Below are 17,974 nucleotides of genomic sequence, written 5' to 3'. Positions count from 1 at the left end.
TGTATGAATGTGCGCTGCATTGGACTGGGTGTGCAAGTCAGGGGGAGCGATCCCCGGGCACCCAGCGCTCCCCGGGCACCCAGCGCTGCCCCCGGCACCCAGCGCTGCCCCCGGCACCCAGCGCTCCCCGGGCACCCAGCGCTCCCCGGGCACCCAGCGCTGCCCCCGGCACCCAGCGCTCCCCGGGCACCCAGCGCTGCCCCCGGCACCCAGCGCTGCCCCCGGCACCCAGCGCTCCCCCCGGCACCCAGCGCTGCCCCCGGCACCCAGCGCTGCCCCCGGCACCCAGCGCTGCCCGGGCACCCAGCGCTGCCCCCGGCACCCAGCGCTGCCCGGGCACCCAGCGCTGCCCCCGGCACCCAGCGCTGCCCCCGGCACCCAGCGCTCCCCCCGGCACCCAGCGCTGCCCCCGGCACCCAGCGCTCCCCGGGCACCCAGCGCTGCCCCCGGCACCCAGCGCTGCCCCCGGCACTCAGCGCTCCCCGGGCACCCAGCGCTGCCCCGGGCACCCAGCGCTCCCCGGGCACCCAGCGCTGCCCCCGGCACCCAGCGCTGCCCCCGGCACCCAGCGCTCCCCGGCACCCAGCGCTCCCGGGGCACCCAGCGCTGCCCCCGGCACCCAGCGCTGCCCCGGGCACCCAGCGCTCCCCGGCACCCAGCGCTGCCCCCGGCACCCAGCGCTGCCCCCGGCACCCAGCGCTCCCCGGCACCCAGCGCTCCCGGGGCACCCAGCGCTGCAGGAACCGCACCTGCTCGGTCACCTCTCGCGGGCTGGGACGGTTGTGGCCGCAAGCCAGAGGAGGGAGGAAGGGAGTGGAACATCTGTAATACCCGGCTGCTCCTCGACGTCGGGGCCAAGTCTCCTTGGGGGAAAAGCTGAAATTCCTGGCGGGGTCTCCCTTAATCCCATTCTTTATCAGCTTAATTTCGGGCGGTGCAAGGCCCTGCCTTTGCCTCCCAGCAATGCCGAAGGAAAAGGTGAAGGAAAAGCCGGCATCCCCCATTTGAAACCCTCCCGACCCGCCGGAAAGCTCCGCTCATTTTTAGTCTCAGTGTAGGTGAATTAAAGATGATTAAACCTTTTCTCATCGAAATCCGTTTGGAGAAGCCCTTGGCGCTGGGGAAGAGGGAGGGGACCCTGTGCGCCCCCTTCCCTTCCCCTGCACGCCCAGTGCAGGCCTGCAAGTGCCGGGGCTTGCGCCAGCGCCCCCTAACCCGTGGGGAGCAGTGCCGGTGGCCCCGGTGCCGTGGCAGGTTCCGCTGACCCCGGGCGCGGACTCCATTTCCCGAGGAGCCGAGCGGCGGCGCCCGGTGACGGTGGCAGGAAGCGCGGCTGAGCGGAGCCGCGCCGCGCCGCGCCGCGCCGAATCCAGCCGAGCCGCCGCCGAAGCCAGCCGAGCCGTCGCCGAAGCCAGCCGAGCCGCGCCGAAGCCAGCCGAGCCGCCGCCGAAGCCAGCCGAGCCGCCGCCGAAGCCAGCCGAGCCGCGCCGAAGCCAGCCGAGCCGCCGCCGAAGCCAGCCGAGCCGCGCCGACCCCCCCCCCCCACTGGAGTGTTTGTGGGGGCAGTCCCCCTCACGCGGGGGTGCTGAGGGGGGGTGGTGTAGAAGCGGGGTGTCCCCAAAGAGGGGGGACAGTACGGAGGGGAGAGCCGCAGGGGGTATGAGGGGTGTAAGGGCCCCCGCGGTGGGAGGCTCGGAGTTGGGGTGGGGTCGGCGCTGCGGGAGGGGGCCTGGGTGCAGGGAGGAGTGGGGTGCAGAGCTGGGACTGGGGGTGCGGGGAGGAGTGGGGTGCAGAGCTGGGACGGGGGGTGCAGGGGAGGCTCGGGGTGCAGAGCTGGGTGCAGAGGGGCTTTGGGGTGCAGACCTGGGACTGCGGGGCGGTTGGGTGTCAGGGTGCGCCTCCGTTTCGGGAGGCCGGGCAGTGCCGTGCTGCGTGGCACGGTCTGGCCCCAGCCCTGGTGCGGCGTGTGCACGGGGAGCCCGCGGGCCACCAGCCAGTTCCATTAATTAGCAACTACAGCTGATGAGTTTCTGCTGCCCTGGCCTGGCCACGTCACCACCAAGCACACTGCTTCCACTTTGGTTTTTGCTTTTGCTGGCAGAAGCAGATAAAAGCCCCCCCCCCAAATTAGCTCACCAGCCTGATGTGTGGCTGATGTTCATTGGGCACCCACACCACGGAGGGGGTGAGCTTGGTGGGCTGTAGTGGGGTGCACCACAAGGTGACCCCAGCTTAGCCTGCCCCCCCCCCCCCAACTCTCCACAGAGTTTTGGCCACAATGGAGGGGGCTGGGCTAGTGGGCAAGCACATCCTGGTGACGGGTGGCACTGGCTTGGCGGGAAGAGCCATCGAGAAGGTGGTGGCTGATGGAGAGGGGCAGCTGGACGAGGAGTGGATCTTCATGTTCTTCAGAGATGCTGACATGATGTGAGTTGACTCTGTGGGTTTTTTACTTGGAAAGCCCCCAGTCTGCTCTCTTGACTCCACTGAACCCCCAAATTTCCTGTCCCAGGAGCACCACAGAGACCAAAGCCCTGTTTGAGCTGTGCAAGCCCACCCATGTCATCCACCTGGCTGCCATGGTCGGAGGCCTCTTCAGAAACATCTGCTACAACCTGGATTTTTGGGTGAGCACCTGGGTATCAGGTCCTAACAGGGTCCCTGTGGATGCTGCAACACTCTGCCCTCCCTGAGCTGGGACATGGGGACACAACTTGCTCTGCTCCCAAAATCCAAACCAGAGCTCCTCTGGTTTCTAGAGTTATTAATGAGTTATTACCCATAGGGTGCAGGGTTTTGGGGGTCCCCACCCTGCAGATCTGAGAAATCTCTCCATCCCCAGAGGAGAAACATACTCATCAACGACAATGTCCTGCACTCGGCATACGAGACAGGGGTGCAGAAGGTGGTCTCCTGCCTCTCCACCTGCATCTTCCCAGACAAGATGACATACCCCATTGATGAGAGCATGGTGAGCATCTCTGTCCCTAGGCACCTCCCAGGAGACATCCCTGCCCTGCTTAATTCTCTTCTCTCCTATCCCCAGATTCACAATGGGCCACCTCACAGCTCCAACTTTGGCTACTCCTATGCCAAGAGGATGATCGACATCCAGAATAGGTGCGTGTTGGGGAGGAGGGGAGGTGAGGCATGGGAGAGTTCTTGCAGGCTGTGAGCACCCACCGGTTATCAGGCCAAGGGGAATCCCCTGGGACTCCCAGGAATTAAACTGAGCTGGGGAGGTACCTGGGCTCAGCGGATGGAAATGCCACTAGCCAAAGTCTTCTGGAGACATCTTTGTGCTGGAGGGGGGTGAGCCCACCCACACCTTCCCTGCTCTCACCCAGGGGCTACTTTGAGCAGCATGGCTGCCGCTTCACCACTGTCATCCCCACCAACGTCTTTGGGCCACATGACAACTTCAACATCGAGGATGGGCATGTCTTGCCTGGGCTCACCACAAGGTCTACCTGGCCAAACGTGAGTGTAGCAGGACTTCTTGTGGCCTTTTTTGGGAGCATTGGGTTGTTGTGGGGATTTTTTTGTTGGTTTAGTTTTTTTTCTTCCTGCTTGCTTAATCAGCTGTTCTGTAGAGTAGCCAGGGTGGGTGAAGGTAGCTCAAGTGCTCATGGACACACTTTCCTTCCTCCTGCAGAAACTGGCTCTGCTCTGACTGTCTGGGGCACTGGCAAGCCCAGAAGACAGTTCATCTACTCTCTGGTATGCATGGCCTCAGGGACCTCTGGGAGCACTCATGTCCCACAGCTTGGGGGAGGGCAGAGTAGGGGGCCAGGGGTGGGGTGGGTGGGTGGGGAGCAGTGCCTGGATTTCAGCAGGGTCTGAGCCCACCTGGGTTGTCCCAGGAAGCATTTGCCATCCTCAGGGTTGGGTCCCCTTGTGATGGGAGGGCTGGGGGACAGCAGCCACCCCCCAAGAGCCATCTACCCCTCCACAGGACCTGGCCCGGCTCTTCCTTTGGGTCCTGCGGGAATACGATGAGGTGGAGCCCATCATTTTGTCAGGTAAGCACTGCCCATCCCTGCCACAACCCTGCCTCCAGCCTCTTCAAGAGGATGGGAGAATCATGCTGTCGTGGTTTAACCGTGGCTGGCAACCAAACAGTACTGGCAACCAGACACCACGCAGCCACTTGCTTACTCCCCCCCACCCAGAGGGGTTGGGGGGAGAATCAGAAAGGAATGTAAAATTTGAGGGTTGAGGTAAGAACAATTTAATAATTTAAACAGAATAAAGAGATAAGAACAACAGTAATAACAATAATAATAATAATCATAATAACAACAATTAGGATGGAAAGATGGAGAAAAAGGGTAAAACCCAAAGGAAGGGAAAAGGAAACCAAGTGATGCACAGTACAACTGCTCACCACCCGCTGGCCGATGCCCAGCCAGTCCCGGAGAAACGATCCCCCCCAGCTAACCCCCCAAGTTTATATACCAAGCATGATGTCCCATGGTATGGAATACCTCTTTGGCTGGTTCAGGTCACCTGTCCTGGCTGTGTCCCTTCCCGGTCTCTTGTGCCCCTCCAGCATTCTGGCTGGCAAGGCCCAAGAAACTGTGAAGTCCTTGAGTCTAGTATGAACATTACCCAACAACAACTAGAAACATCAGTGTGGTTATCACCATTGCTCTCACCTGAGAGCCAAAACAGCACTGTACTAGCTACTAAAGAAGAAAGTTAACTCCGTCCCAGCTGAAACCAGGACACATGCCCTGCTCCATAGTGGGAGAAGAAGATGAAGTGTCCATCAGGGAGGCAGCAGAGGCAATTGTGGAGGCCATGGACTTCAGGGGAGAGCTTGTTGTATCCTTTACTACAGAATGGCCTCCCCTTGCTTGCAGGGCTGCTACAGCATGGGGGGGACCCCACTTTCCACCAGCAGCCACAGGGCTCCGGGGGAGATGCTGTGGTCCAGAGCATTGCTCCCGCTGCCCCAGCCAGGACACAGCGGGGCAGAACAAGACCCATCTTTCCCCTTTGGTTTCCCTTAATCCTTCCCATCCCAGTTTGATACCACCAAGGCAGACGGGCCGTTCAAGAAGACGGCCAGCAATGCCAAGCTGCGGCGCTACCTACCCAGCTTCCAGTTCACACCCTTCAGGCAAGGTGAGATGGGAGGCTCCACCAAACATGGAGGTCCTACCCACTGCAGTTAGCTTTGATGGCATCAAGGTGGTCCAGCCTTTCAACACTTAAAGGGGGCTCAGAAGGATGGGGACTGACTTTTTAGTAAGGCCTGTAGTGATAGGACAGGGGTTAATGGTTTTAAACTACAAGAGGGTAGATTCAGACTAGATACATGGAAAGTTTTTACACTGAAGGTGGTGAGACACTGCATCAGGTTGCCTAGAGGGGTGGTAGATGCCCCATCACTGAAAACATTCAAGGTTATGTTAGATGGGGCTCTGAGCAACCTGATCTAGTTGAAGATGTCCCTGCCTATGGCAGGGGGGTTGGACTAGATGACCTGTAGAGGTCCCTTCCAACCCAAACCGTTCTGTGAGTCTATGAACAAACTGCATTCCCAATCCCAAAACCCATCCCATCTTCTCCCTCCCCAGCTGTGAAGGAGACCTGTGCCTGGTTCAACACTAACTACGCCAACGCCAGGAAGTGACAGGCCAACACAGCACTGGCACCGGCATCATCCTCTTCAACTCAGGGTTGTCCTTTTTTTGGGGTAGAGGACTGGGCTGGGGGAGTGCCAGTCACATTCCCAAAGTAAAAGGGGGCCAGAGCCCAGTGAGCAGCCCCCACATTCTTGCCCACTGCTGGGAGCGGCACAGGATGCCCAGGGGAGGAAGTCTGGGGCACCCCAAAGGTGCTGACACCCCAGACCAGTTGGTAGCAGCCAGCTGGAGCCACCACTACCAGCCACCTTGGCTGTGTCCAAGAGTCTGGTGGTTCTGGCTGAGCTGTAATGGGCTATGCTGCTAATTGCCTGTAATTAGGCTGTAATAAAGGGAAGGTGATCAGGGTTCCTCTGGCACAGGAATGGCAGCTGGGCATTTGCTGTTGCTTTTGCACATGAGGATGGTCCCAACACCCTAGCATCAGGGGGACCAGAATGAGGAAGGCACCAGCTGTAAATATGGATTTATTAAAATATTTCAAAATAGCATAAAACTGGTAAGATAAGGAGCATCCACCCTGCAGCACAGTCCTGTATCCATGTCAAATCGCACCCTTAGGGTCCTGAGCACCATTCTGCCAGGATCTAGAAGAGCCAAAAAAGGGTTTTAAACTTCTCTGGGAGGGGGGCAGAGGGTCAAACATGGAGGTACGAGTCCCTGACCAAGCCGCTGCCTGAGGCTTAACCAGTGGTGTGGAGATGGCAGAAATCCTGCCCATGGATGGCTTCTTTCCAGCATTGCTGCTCAGCCCCAATGAGCCCCTGGCATGGGGACCATAGGGACAGTAAGGACCTACAGAGGGAGGAGAGACCTGTCAGCACCCCAGGAAGCCCCCAGTGGGACTGTCCCCCCACGGTTGGGTCACTGGCTGCACCCCGAGGTGACCCCAGCCCCTGATGTCCCTGGAGAAGGGATGTCCTCTATGGTTGGTACTCGTATGTCGCTGGCTAGAGGCTGGCTCAGGCTGCAGGGTTTGGGCTCCCAGCACTTCCCACCACCCATGGCTGGCTCCAGCATCGCCTGGCTGAGGAAGAAGGGGTTTAGACAGGGCATCCTGCAGCCCTGCAGGAGATGTCCCCTGATGACATGTAGGTCTTACAGGATGTGCCTTGGCCATCATTGCAGGACATACACCGCCACCCAAAATTTCTCCCTGTGTGTCACATCCCCAGCCCTGGCTCCTCTCCCAATGAGGTATCCTGCACCCAAAGGTGCACTGACAACGAGGACACCCCAGCCCTAGAGGGCCTGACCCTCAGGGGGACCTAGCTGGCCCCTAGGAGCAGGGTCTGGCTGAATCTGGGGACATCCCACCCAGCTCAGGCTTGCCCTATACAAGCTCAGTTTTGTACTCCAGCCACCAGGGATGGGTGACACCCGCCCTGGTAAACCAGGGAGGCCTCCTGCCATCACTGGGTGCTGCTCCAGGTATGAGAGCCCTGCAAGAACATGGCATGGGTGGTGACAATCCCAGCACTGCTGTCCTTAGGTAGACGGTGGGGACACCCTGGAATGCTGTGCATACCCTAGCATAGTTTGGAGATGCTCTGGGGTAAAACATGCCCCAGCACAGGATGGGGATGTTCTGGGGCTTCAGATCCCTGTCCTAGAGCCACTACACCTCCCACCTCATGGTCGTCTCTCCCATGTCCCCCTGCCCAGACAGCTCTCACCTTGCAGGCAGCTCATCTCCCTCCTGTCCAGCTCTTCATGCAAGAGCTTCATTTCACACTTCCTGCATGGGAAGAAGGAGAACTAGAGTCCCACGGCATTGGTGGCTTCTGTGTCACCATCACGATGGCAGCTCACTCACCAGCCTCCCCTCACCAGCGTCTGGGCAGAAATAAACCAAGGATCTAGGATGAGATAGCAAAAAGCTATCAAGATGTGTGCAGCCCACCCCTCTCCTCCTGAGGGCCAGCAGCCCAGCCCACCCCACGTGAAGACCAGCAGCCTTCCCCTCCCCTCCCCTCTCCTCTCCTCCCATACCCTCCCCACCGCTCTCCTCTCCCGTCTCATCCACTCTCGTCCCTTCTACACCCTTCTCTCCACTGCTCCGCTCTCAATTCCTCTCCTGTTCCCCTCCTCTCCCCTGCCTGGCCTCTCCTCTCTCCTCCACTCCCCTCCCCGCCTATCTCCACTCCTCTCCTCCTCTCTCCTCCCCCATACATCCCATCCCATCCCATCCCATCCCTTCCACGCTCCACTCCTGTCCCCTCTCCTCTCATCCACTCCTTTACTTTACCTTACCCTACCCTCCCCTCGGTTCCCCTCTGCTCCCCTTTTAATTCCTCTCCTCTGTTCCCCTCCCCTCCTCTCCCCGCCCATCTTCACACCTCACCTCCTCTCACCTCCTCTCTCTTCTCCTACTCTCTCCTCCTCCCCTCCCTTTACATCCCCTCCCCTCCCTTCCACACTGCCCTCGCCTCTCTCCTCCATGCCTCGCCTCCTCTCCCCTCCCTTCCCCATACATTCCATCCCATCGGTTCCCCTCACCTCTCCTCTCTTAACTCTCTGCTCTCCTCCCTTCCCCATACATCCCCTCCCACGCACTCCTTTCCTCTCCCCTTCCCTCCTCTCCACTCCCTGCTCCTCCCTGCCCCTCTCCTCTTCTCCCCCCTCCCCTCCCTTCCCCACTCTTGCCCTCCCCACCCCTCCCCTCGCCTCTCTCTACCTCGCCTGGCCTCCTCTCCTCCCCTCTCCTCCTTTCCTCTCACCTCCCCTCTCTCCTCCCTTCCCCATACGTCCCCTCCCCTCCCCATACATCCCTTCCTTCCTCTCCCTCTCTACCCCTCTCCTCCCCTGCCCTCCTATCCATTCCCCACCCCTATCCTCTACTCTCCTTTCTTCTCCAGTTCCCCACCCCTCCCCTCTCCTGCCCTCACCACCCCTCCCCAACTCCCCTCCTCTGCTCTCCTTTCCTCCAGTCTCTCCCACACCCTTCCCCTCCACACTGCTTCCCTCCCCTTACTTAGGCTTCCCTGAAAGTTTTCATACTTTGCGTTAAGTTGGTTAGTAGGCTTAGGACATTTAAGTTACCTAGGATTATGGCCATTACAGTGTATGGTTTTAGCGTGGTTAGGGGGAGAAATTCAGATTCCTGAAACCCGGTGAAGGTGCTAGTTGAGGTAAGTTTAGGCCCTAAAACTCGTTGAAGGTTCTAATGGTGAAGACTTGATGTACTGAGGCCTGAGCAACAGGCCCTCAGCCAAAGTTGGCCTTTAGATGAACCTACCAACGGAATGTTATGAAGAGATACATATATATTTAGTATTCTATCATGAGTGAAAGAGGCATGATCCTTAGTGAACTATGTATGATCCTTAGCGAAAGATGAAGCTGAAGATAAACTGGAATCGTGAGTGAAGAGATAGCACATCCTTCCTTGCTTAGAGGCAGGTCACCAAGGCCATGAATCCAGCTGTTTGGCCTTGTTTGGAACCAGGTGGTCAAAATTCAGTAGATAAAGGAAACTCCCTCAGGTCCTCCCTGAGCCCTGGCCAGGCTTTGGTGGGATCTGAGGGGAGAGTGAAACCAGGTGTTTCCACATTTGCAATTAGGTGGGCTTTTTTATTCAATAGTACAAATGCTGGACACTCTTGCAGCGACTTTAGAGACCTTGCCTATGAGGGGACACCCTGTGTAGGACTCCCCCATTGCCAGGAGAGGCTGTCCACATCCTTGCTGCAAGAGGGGCTCCACAGCACCTGTGGACCTGAGGACAGTAATGTATTAAGGCAATTGGTATATGTATCTTCCTTCATCGCTATAGCTAACCTGGAGTAGTAATGATTAGGTCCATTGCCTTGCTTATCTGTTCTATTGCTTGAATCAGGGTATTGTAGGCTCATCCTTTTTGTATGTGCGTATTGCCTTCTTTTCTGTATGAATGTGAAACCAACAGTAAATAAAGGTTATTTTCTCTATTGGTGTCTGTGTGCTATCTAGCGACCTCACCATGTGACAAAACAAGGCCTTAAGTGAAAACAGTTTAGGCCCTACTTGTTGACGAAGGCCCTAACTGAGGTAAGTTTAGGCCTCAAAACATGGCAAAGGCCCTAACAGAGGTAAGCTGAAGTCCTGAAACATGGCACAGGCCCTGATTTTTTGTCCTGAACTTGGCAAAGGCCCTAAAACTTAATGAATACCCTAGATGAGGTAAGTTTATGCACTAATATGGGAGAGGAGGATAGAGAATGTCTGAAGAGAGATATATGAAAGGAGGATGGAGAACGTCTGATCTGGCAAGAGATGAGAGAACACCTGGGTATTGTGAAGGAAGGTAAGAAAGTTAAACGTGGTTATCTAGTAGCAAATAGGTGTCTGCATGCTTGTAGTGAAATATGGCTATGTAACTGCATGAATGCTTTCTGCCCTGAGCCTGGTGGTCCATACAACTGGAATTTGTATCTGGGCTCAGAAATATAAATATGAGCTTCTCTGTACAATAAAGTGTCTCTGGTTGCACCACAGCTTGAGTCCGTGCTTTCATACACTGCAACTGCTCACTTTTGCACTCATTCAGAGCCCAAATGCTCCATGGAACCACCCAGACACAACTGGGTGAGGGAGGAAAATGGAGGGGAAGGCAGGAAAGAAGAGGAGAGGGGAGGAAAGGGGAGAAAAAAAGTGGAGAGAGGAGGGGAAGGGAGCCTTGGGGGGGAAAGTGGTGGGGAGAGGGAGACAGGAGGGGAGGATTTGGGAGAGGAGGGGAAGGGAGGAAAGAGGAGGGGAAGGGAGGAAAGAGGAGGGTCGGAGAGCAGTTGAGAGGAGAGAGCAAAAGAGGAGAATGGAGGGGCGGGGAAGGGAGGAGTAAGGTGGGGACGGGATAGGTGGGACGGGGAGGGCGGGGAGAGGAGAGGTGAGGAGTGATGAGGAGGATAGGGAGGGTAGAGGATGGGAAGTGTAGAGGATGGGAGGAGAGTTTAGGGAAGGGGACCCGAGAGGAGGAGGGAAGGGGAAAAAAGGGGACAGGAGAGGAGGGGCTGCTCCAGAGAGCCAAGAGTGCTGGCCCCTCCTCCTGGGGGCCGCAGCCCACCCCAGCCCACCCCACTCCTCCTGAGGACCAGCAGCCCACACCAGGTGTCCTGGTTTCAGCTGGGACGGAGTTAACTTTCTTCTTTAGTAGCTAGTACAGTGCTGTTTTGGCTCTCAGGTGAGAGCAATGGTGATAACCACACTGATGTTTCTAGTTGTTGTTGGGTAATGTTCATACTAGACTCAAGGACTTCACAGTTTCTTGGGCCTTGCCAGCCAGAATGCTGGAGGGGCACAAGAGACCGGGAAGGGACACAGCCAGGACAGGTGACCTGAACCAGCCAAAGAGGTATTCCATACCATGGGACATCATGCTTGGTATATAAACTTGGGGGGTTAGCTGGGGGGGATCGTTTCTCCGGGACTGGCTGGGCATCGGCCAGCGGGTGGTGAGCAGTTGTACTGTGCATCACTTGGTTTCCTTTCTCCCTTTCCTTTGGATTTTACCCTTTTGCCCCACCTTTCCATTATGATTGTTATTGTTATTATTGACATTACCGTTATTTTAATTTATGTTCTTACATTTTCATGCCATTTAAATTATTAAATTGTTCTTATCTCAACCCTCAAGTTTTACATTCCTTCCTGATTCTCCTCCCCACCCCTCTGGGTGGGGGGGAGTGAGTAAGTGGCTATGTGGGGCTTGGTTGTTGGCCGAGGTTAAACCATGACACCAGCCCCCTCTGCCTGGGGGCTGGCAGCCCAGCCCAGGGGACCTTGCCAAATGGCAGCAGGATGGGACATCCAGGATGGGCACCCAGGCTGGGTCCTAGCAGCAATCAAGGGTGCCATGCCTCTTCCTCCCTGCAACCATATCCCACTTGTCTGGGGTGGAGGTGAGCTGGTGATGGGGCTCCATCCTGCAAAGCATGGGCCAGGCTCCCCCAGCACTGTGTCAGGCAGCTGCCACCAGGCACTGCCCTGCAGGGAAGTGAGAGCATCGTTGAGGGTAGAGCACCCCCAGCTCACCCCTGTGATACTCTCAGAGTGGCATGTCCCCAAACAGATCCCCCCACACCTGTCCCCATCTGTTATGTCAAGGACCAGGAAAGCAGAGAATGCCAAGATACAGAGGAGCTTGCCAAGGGGGTTGGAGACAAGGAAAAGGAAGATTGCACAGGGCAGCATGAGCACCAGTAGCGTGACCGTTAGCAGAAAGCAGGAGTGTGTATGATGCAGGTGGATGTGGTACTTGGGCTCTGACATGTGGGACGGTAAGCAAGAACCAGCACCCATCTGCCCTCCAGCACCAAAGCATAGCTCACCAGCTGGGCCAGGGATGGCGCAGAGGTGCTGCAGATGGTTCTCCAGCCAGCTCCACGCACCCTCCATGGTTGCCAGCATCAGCCTGAGCCTCTGGCTGATCTGTTGCAGCTTCTCCATCACCTCCTTCATCCAGTGCTGCTGGGTCAGGTCACTCTCTGCATGTGGGGGAGATGGATATGGCATTGGGATAAGCCAGGCGAGCTGCACTCAAGGGTGTCCTGCTGCAAAAAGAACTGGGAATGGGGTTTGCCACCTTCCTACCTAGTTGGGAATGGATGTCCTGAGCTCTACCCTGCACGTGGTAGAGGTCTGACAGGAAAACCCAGTGCCCTTTCCCAGGCCTCACAACACCACAGCTGCTCACGTTCCCTGTAGGGAGAGCCAAGACGTTTCAGTCCCTAAAGTGGGACACAAGGATATATAGCAGCATCCCAGCTGGTGGCCCTTACCCGTCTGCTGGGTGATGTCCTCCACAAGCCAGGCCATCTAGTGCCACCAGCTGGCAACGCGGGTTTCATCCAGCACTGGCTGCTGCAGGCTGTGATGGACAGGGATCTCCAGTCTTGGCTGCGGCCACTGAGCCAGCCACTCCCACAGCTCCTCCTGGGGCGAATACTGGGGGGTACTGGAATGGTGGTGACAGGGGGCGGCTCCACAGCACCCCACAAACCATCACTCCATGGTGATGCCCACCACCACCTACCAGGTGGAAGCTGGCTCACCCTCAGCATTCAGCCTCCATCCCACGGTGCTGGGGAGACTGGAAAAGCCTTCAGAAGCAAGTAAAGCTGGCAAGGCTGAGGGTGGGAAGAGTGTTAGGAGTGGACACCCCCATCTGCCGCGACGGAAGTGGGCTGAACAAGGCTGGGTTTACCCCAAAATGAGGATGAGCAGCTGAGCAGAGGTGGCTGGGTGCCACTCAGGCTCTGCAACTACAAAGTTTAGGATTTTTTATTATTTTTTTTTTTTTGGGGGTGGGGGCGGGAACTGCAATGGATTAATACAGAATTTGGGGTGGAATTGGAGAAAACAGGATTTGAGGTGCCCTGCCCTGGCACTTTACCATATCTGACATGCAGTGGTGTGTCCGGTGACCTTCAGTGCTGGCCCAGCAGTTGAACAGGTCAACCTCCAGCCTGGTCACTGGCCTGGCAGTTGAACAGGTCAACCTCCAGCCTGGTCACCTCCTCCTCACTCAAGTCAGCGCAGAATGAGCAGAGCCACACCATGACCTGGTGGCAGCAGGACTCAGCACCCGTGGGTGCCCCCAGCACAGCTGGAGTGAGCATATAGAGGGGTTGGTTTTGGGTGTGAAACAAGGAGAACTGCTTGAGTCCACCCCAAAACTTTGCCTTCAACCCCCAAAGACATACCATGCCAACACGAGGCAGCCCACACCAGGAAAAGCAGCTGCCCAGGGTGGTGGTGGGGGGGGTGTCCTGGGGATCCCCTGTTTCCCCAGCCCGGGGGGAGACCCACAGCCACACCTGATGGTGGCAGAAGTTCATGGGTGATGGCCCCCAGCAAGCGGCTTCAGTCTAGAACTGGTCAATACGTGCTGCCACCTCAGAGGGGACAGATGGGCGGATCCCCAGCTTCTCTGGGCAGATGCCAAAGCCCAGCCACCCACAAAACCTGGCAGTGGTGCAGAGGAGCAGCACAGCCCAGCAGCTCCAGGGCATGATGATGATGATGACGACGACTGGGGGTTCCTGCAGGGAGAAAAGAGTGGGGAGCACCCCAACACCAGGACCAGCCCCCCACCAAGGTCAAGGACAGGTCTGGGGGACCGCCCATTGAGGCTACCCATCCCATTGCGGGGGGACCCCCCCCAGTACACTCAGGGGTACCTGGGGCTCGGCTGATGGTCCAGCCCCGGGGCGGTGGAGGCGGCTGGGGACCCCCACGCGCGTAAACCGCGGCGGCTCCGCCCCAGCCACAGCCCCCAGGCCACCTCCCGCGCCTGCGCAGACACCCGCCACTCTTCCGGGCCCCGCCTCTAATACCCAAGAGCCGCCAATGGGTGAGCAGAGGCGGGCAAAGCGCAGGCAATGGGCGTTCGTGGGCGGGGCCTGGGGGGGGGCGTGTCGGTGCGGTGGCCGGAGCGATGGAGGCGGTGGAGCTGCGAGTGGGGTTCGTGGGCGCCGGGCGGATGGCGGGTGGCCTGGCCCGGGGGCTGCTGCGGGCAGGTACGGGCAGGGGAGAGGCCCGGGAGGCCCTGTCCCACAGAGCGGTGTGGGGACATGGGGACAGCCCTGTCCTTCCTCTCCCCGGCTTCCCTGCCCTCCGTGGGGTCCCTTCCCCGTAGGGCAGTGTGGGGATATGGGGACAGCCCTGTCTTGTCCCCCTCCCGAGGTTCCCTGCCCTCACAGTGGGGGCATAGCCCTGTCCCCTCTCCCTGGGTGTCCTTGGTTGTCCTCGCCCCATAGGGTAGTGTGGGGATGGCCCTGCCCGTACTCAGAAGCTGGGAGATGGCCACTGCATTTGGGGTCACCTCCCTTGCCGCTGCACCATGGCACAACTGGGTGCCCTCAGCCATCCCCGTGGGGTGCCCATGCTGACCCACTGGGTGCCCACAGCTGTCCCCATGGGGTGCCTATGCCAGCCAGACTGGCAGAATCTGGCCCTCTTTGTGCCGTGTCCCCTAGGCTGATTGTGCAGGGGTTGGAGGAGAAGAGCACATCCCAGCTAGTATCAGGTTCCCTGGGCTTGTGCTGGGGTGTCCCCAACACCCTGGGGCCACCCCAGCCGCTCACCCTGGTTCCTGTGTTCCCCAAGGGAAGGTGCCAGCCAGCAACGTCCTGGCCAGCGCTCCCTCGGACAAAAACCTGGATGCCTGGCAGGTGAGTGGGGCCATGGAGTGACAAGTCACCCCACTCGGTGGCCGTGGAAGGGTGAGGCATGCTGGGGTGCCCCTTGTCACAGTTTTGGGGCACCCTTTACCCCTTTGCAGGGCTTTGGCTCATCCTTCCCAGGTCTGGGTGACATCCAGGCAGAGCCTTGGTGGCTTTGCGGCCAGAGTGGGTCCCCATGCCATGTCCCCCCATGTGAATGTGCCTTGTCCATGGAGGTGGGGGGTGCCAAGCTGTGACACCTCTCCCTGCTCACGCAGGAGTCAGGCTGCCGGACCACTCACTGTAACCTGGAGGTGCTGCAGGAGAGCACCCTGGTCTTCCTGGCCACCAAACCCCACATTCTACCGGGCGTCCTGCAGGAGATCCGTCCTGCTGTGGGACCCCACCACATCATTGTCTCGCTGGCAGCTGGTGTCACCCTCCAGACACTGCAGCGGGTGAGCCTCCACCTTTTCCTCTTCCTCCTCCTCCCATTTGCACCCAAGCCTGTGGAGAAGGACATGCTGCTGTGGCTCTCTACCCACCCACATTGCATCTCCATGTTCTTCCCTATGGACCATGCTTCTCTGCCAGCCCCATGGGGGGCTGTGATACCCACTGGTGTCTCAGGGCACCCTTGGGTGCTCCCCAGAGCTAGCACCCTTCTCCCATCCCTGTCTCTCCCCAGCTTCTCCCTGCTGGGACCAAGGTGCTGCGGCTCATGCCCAACCTGCCATGTGTGGTACAGGCAGGGGCAATGGTCTTCGCCCGGGGTAGCAGTGCTGGTGACGGGGAAGCTGCCCTGCTGAAGAGCCTGCTGTCATCCTGTGGGCTCTGTGAGGAGGTCCCCGAATCCTACATCAACATCCACACTGGCCTCAGTGGCAGCGGAGTGGCCTACGTAAGCACCCACACTCAGTGGGCACCAGCTCACCAGCAGGACATGGGACACCAGCAGAAATCCCACCCATGTGGGGCTGGGGTTTGGGGTCCCCACTTGTGCCACGCTCACCCCTGATGTTCTTCTTCCCCAGGTGTACCTGTTTGCCGAAGCCTTGGCTGAAGGAGCAGTAAAGATGGGCATGCCAGGTGGCTTAGCCAGTAGGATCGCAGCTCAGACGCTGCTGGTGAGTCAGTGCTGTCATTCAGGGACACCTAGCATCACTCCTCTCCCCACTACCCCACAGCTCCCACCTGGCTTGGGCATCCTGTCACTGTTGCTGCTCTGGGCATCAGGGTGACAGAGTGAGGGAGGAGGTGTTGGGTGGCATTTCTCTCTTGAAACGAAGATAAGGCCACCAGAAGACAGCAAAGGGCATGGTGGTAGGACAGATGCTTCAGCACCTTGTCCCTTGCTGCAGGGGTGTGGGCCGTGGGAAGATGCTGCCATCCAATCCCTGGGCAAGGAGGAGGGTGTTTGGGAGGTCCCCTTTGTTTGACCCACCCTGATCTCCTGTAGGGTGCAGCAAAAATTATGCTGGAGACGGGGGAGCACCCGGCAAAGCTGCGAGGAGATGTCTGCACACCTGGGGGCACCACCATCCATGCGCTGCACCAGCTGGAGAAGGGTGCACTGCGAGCCACTGTCATGAATGCTGTGGAAGCAGCCACCAACCGGGCACGCGACATGGCTGAGGACTAGTGCTGAGCCCCTCCATTCTGTCCCCCATCGGGCGGGAGGGGTGATGGCGACCAGACTGAATCCCTTCAGGGAGCAGGGGACACCCCCAGGAGACCCTGGCTGGGGGTGGGAGATGGTGTGGACCTGTGTCCATGCCACATGCTACCTCTGCAGCACTGGGACCAAATAAACATGGGCAACACAATGGCAGGCTTGGCTCTTTCTGGTCCCTTCAGTGCTAGAGGCTACTATTGTACCCACCATGGGGTCACCTATATGGGGAGGTGACAGCCATGGGTCCCTGGGCCAGTAGGGATGGAGTTGATGCCATGCCGGCTCTGTGTTCACCAGGGATGGAGCTGATGCCATGCTGGCTCTACACTCACTGATGCTGTGCCAGGATGTATGGCACTGAGGACAGGGATGGGGGCAGGGTTTTGGGATGGGGTGATCCCATGTCAAGCTTGCTGGGGCTGGACAGAGTGGCCACATCCCTGCGGCAGGTGGTATGTGGATGCCAAGGGACCCTGAGAAGTGGGAAGTTGGCAGGATGATGCTCTGGGGATGAGTACAGAGAAAGGCTTTGACTTTTACACATGGGCACTGGTGCCTGCTCCTCTGCTCAGCTCTGGAGATGTGTGCATGAACACAGAGCTGCTATCCACATCCCAAAATTATGAGTAAGAAGTCAACCAGCTGAAAAACATCCACCTTTCACTTTGGCGAGGGACCAGCATCGCACCATGGGCCTGCAGATGGGTCCCTCTCTGGCAGCAAGGTGGTGGGATGGAAGCTGTCGGCTCTGGGGGTGCTGTACATCAAGGGAGTAGAAATGCCTATCTGGAGAAGATCTGAGCCTTTTGTGTGCCCTAATTAAGCTTTGTTTGCTTCCCAGCACTTGCACGGATGCAATGAGTGATGATTTGCAATCTGCTTTGAAACCACGCAAAACATTGCTGGTGAAAGAAACAGCTGGATGCTGAGCCTCTGGCTCCTATGGCTTCGACTCTCTCCCCACGGTTGCTGTCACCCCAGATGCCAGTGGCACCAAGCCAAAAGAGATGCCACAGCCCTACAGTGCTGCCGGGTCATGCTAAAGCATGAACTTCCTGGACACTTCCTCAAGGCACCTAATTAATTAGCAAAGCTGCACAGAAGCCAGAGGCAGAGCTTGAGCCTGCCTGTGTCTCCTGCCGATCTCTATCCTTTGCTGTGGAGCCAGGGAAGGGGCTCACGGCACCTACGTGGTGCAGGGAAGCAGTGCTCCTCAAGGTTTCCAAGCTACCTGGTAGCTCTCTCCTTCTGCCTGCTTTTATCCCTGCCCTGTCCCCAGATTCCCCCAAGGTGATTCTGCTGGTCTCTCTGAAATATGCAGCCTACCAATTTCATTCTCGGGCATCTCCATCTCTTCTGTGTCCTCCACACCATTTCAACATACCTGGTGAAAAAGCCTTGGCAAAATCCAGCCCCACTGCTTGTGACACTGCTGACCTCAGCCCCTGGCCTTTCCCCATCTTCATGTGTCCTCCTAAAGGCTTTTGAGCTCTGGGGTTTCAGGT

General features: G+C 58.1%; 2 protein-coding genes and 1 long non-coding RNA gene across 5 annotated transcripts; 2 read left to right on the top strand and 1 right to left on the bottom strand.

Annotated features, from left to right (window-relative positions):
• The first annotated feature begins 1,533 nt into the window (after window positions 1–1,533).
• On the top strand, window positions 1,534–9,583 carry LOC130146590 (GDP-L-fucose synthase-like). The gene is given in 12 exon segments (XM_056332856.1): window positions 1,534–1,657; window positions 2,266–2,427; window positions 2,513–2,627; window positions 2,843–2,971; window positions 3,047–3,120; window positions 3,348–3,454; window positions 3,457–3,480; window positions 3,656–3,720; window positions 3,956–4,022; window positions 4,748–4,827; window positions 5,031–5,130; window positions 5,586–9,583. Coding segments are annotated over 11 exon segments (966 nt in total). The 5' UTR covers window positions 1,534–1,657; window positions 2,266–2,278; the 3' UTR covers window positions 5,642–9,583.
• Window positions 9,584–11,959: 2,376 nt separating this feature from the next.
• On the bottom strand, window positions 11,960–13,913 carry LOC130146255 (uncharacterized). 2 transcript variants are annotated; one of them, XR_008820841.1, is made up of 6 exons: window positions 13,811–13,913; window positions 13,130–13,672; window positions 12,664–13,089; window positions 12,410–12,563; window positions 12,222–12,329; window positions 11,960–12,115 (listed from the first exon to the last, which is right to left on the bottom strand). It is a non-coding gene; the product is annotated as an uncharacterized LOC130146255 (long non-coding RNA). The 2 variants fall into 2 exon arrangements; XR_008820840.1 differs by having other exon boundaries at window positions 12,410–13,089.
• Window positions 13,914–14,041: 128 nt separating this feature from the next.
• On the top strand, window positions 14,042–16,625 carry PYCR3 (pyrroline-5-carboxylate reductase 3). Of its 2 annotated transcripts, none has more exons than XM_056333297.1 (6): window positions 14,042–14,149; window positions 14,739–14,803; window positions 15,073–15,252; window positions 15,543–15,695; window positions 15,829–15,921; window positions 16,254–16,625. In XM_056333297.1, the coding sequence occupies exons 1-6, from the start codon at window positions 14,068–14,070 to the stop codon at window positions 16,434–16,436; spliced, it is 756 nt and encodes a 251-aa protein (XP_056189272.1). In that variant the 5' UTR covers window positions 14,042–14,067; the 3' UTR covers window positions 16,437–16,625. The 2 variants fall into 2 exon arrangements, with proteins under 2 accessions (XP_056189272.1, XP_056189271.1); XM_056333296.1 differs by having other exon boundaries at window positions 15,483–15,695.
• Window positions 16,626–17,974: the final 1,349 nt, after the last annotated feature.

Source organism: Falco biarmicus, chromosome 3 (genome assembly GCF_023638135.1).
Source record: "Falco biarmicus isolate bFalBia1 chromosome 3, bFalBia1.pri, whole genome shotgun sequence".
In the NCBI taxonomy this organism is placed as follows: domain Eukaryota; kingdom Metazoa; phylum Chordata; class Aves; order Falconiformes; family Falconidae; genus Falco; species Falco biarmicus.
This window is presented reverse-complemented; position numbering and strand designations above follow the sequence as displayed.

What these genes read in the sequence shown, in the direction of transcription:
- PYCR3 (XM_056333296.1), top strand. Translation starts at nt 14,068, where the DNA reads ATGGAGGCGGTGGAGCTGCGAGTGGGGTTCGTGGGCGCCGGGCGGATG. An exon ending in CCGGGGGCTGCTGCGGGCAG is followed by an intron (nt 14,150 to 14,738) that starts GTACGGGCAGGG and finishes GTGTTCCCCAAG; the next exon opens with GGAAGGTGCCAGCCAGCAAC. An exon ending in CCCTCCAGACACTGCAGCGG is followed by an intron (nt 15,253 to 15,482) that starts GTGAGCCTCCAC and finishes GTCTCTCCCCAG; the next exon opens with CTTCTCCCTGCTGGGACCAA.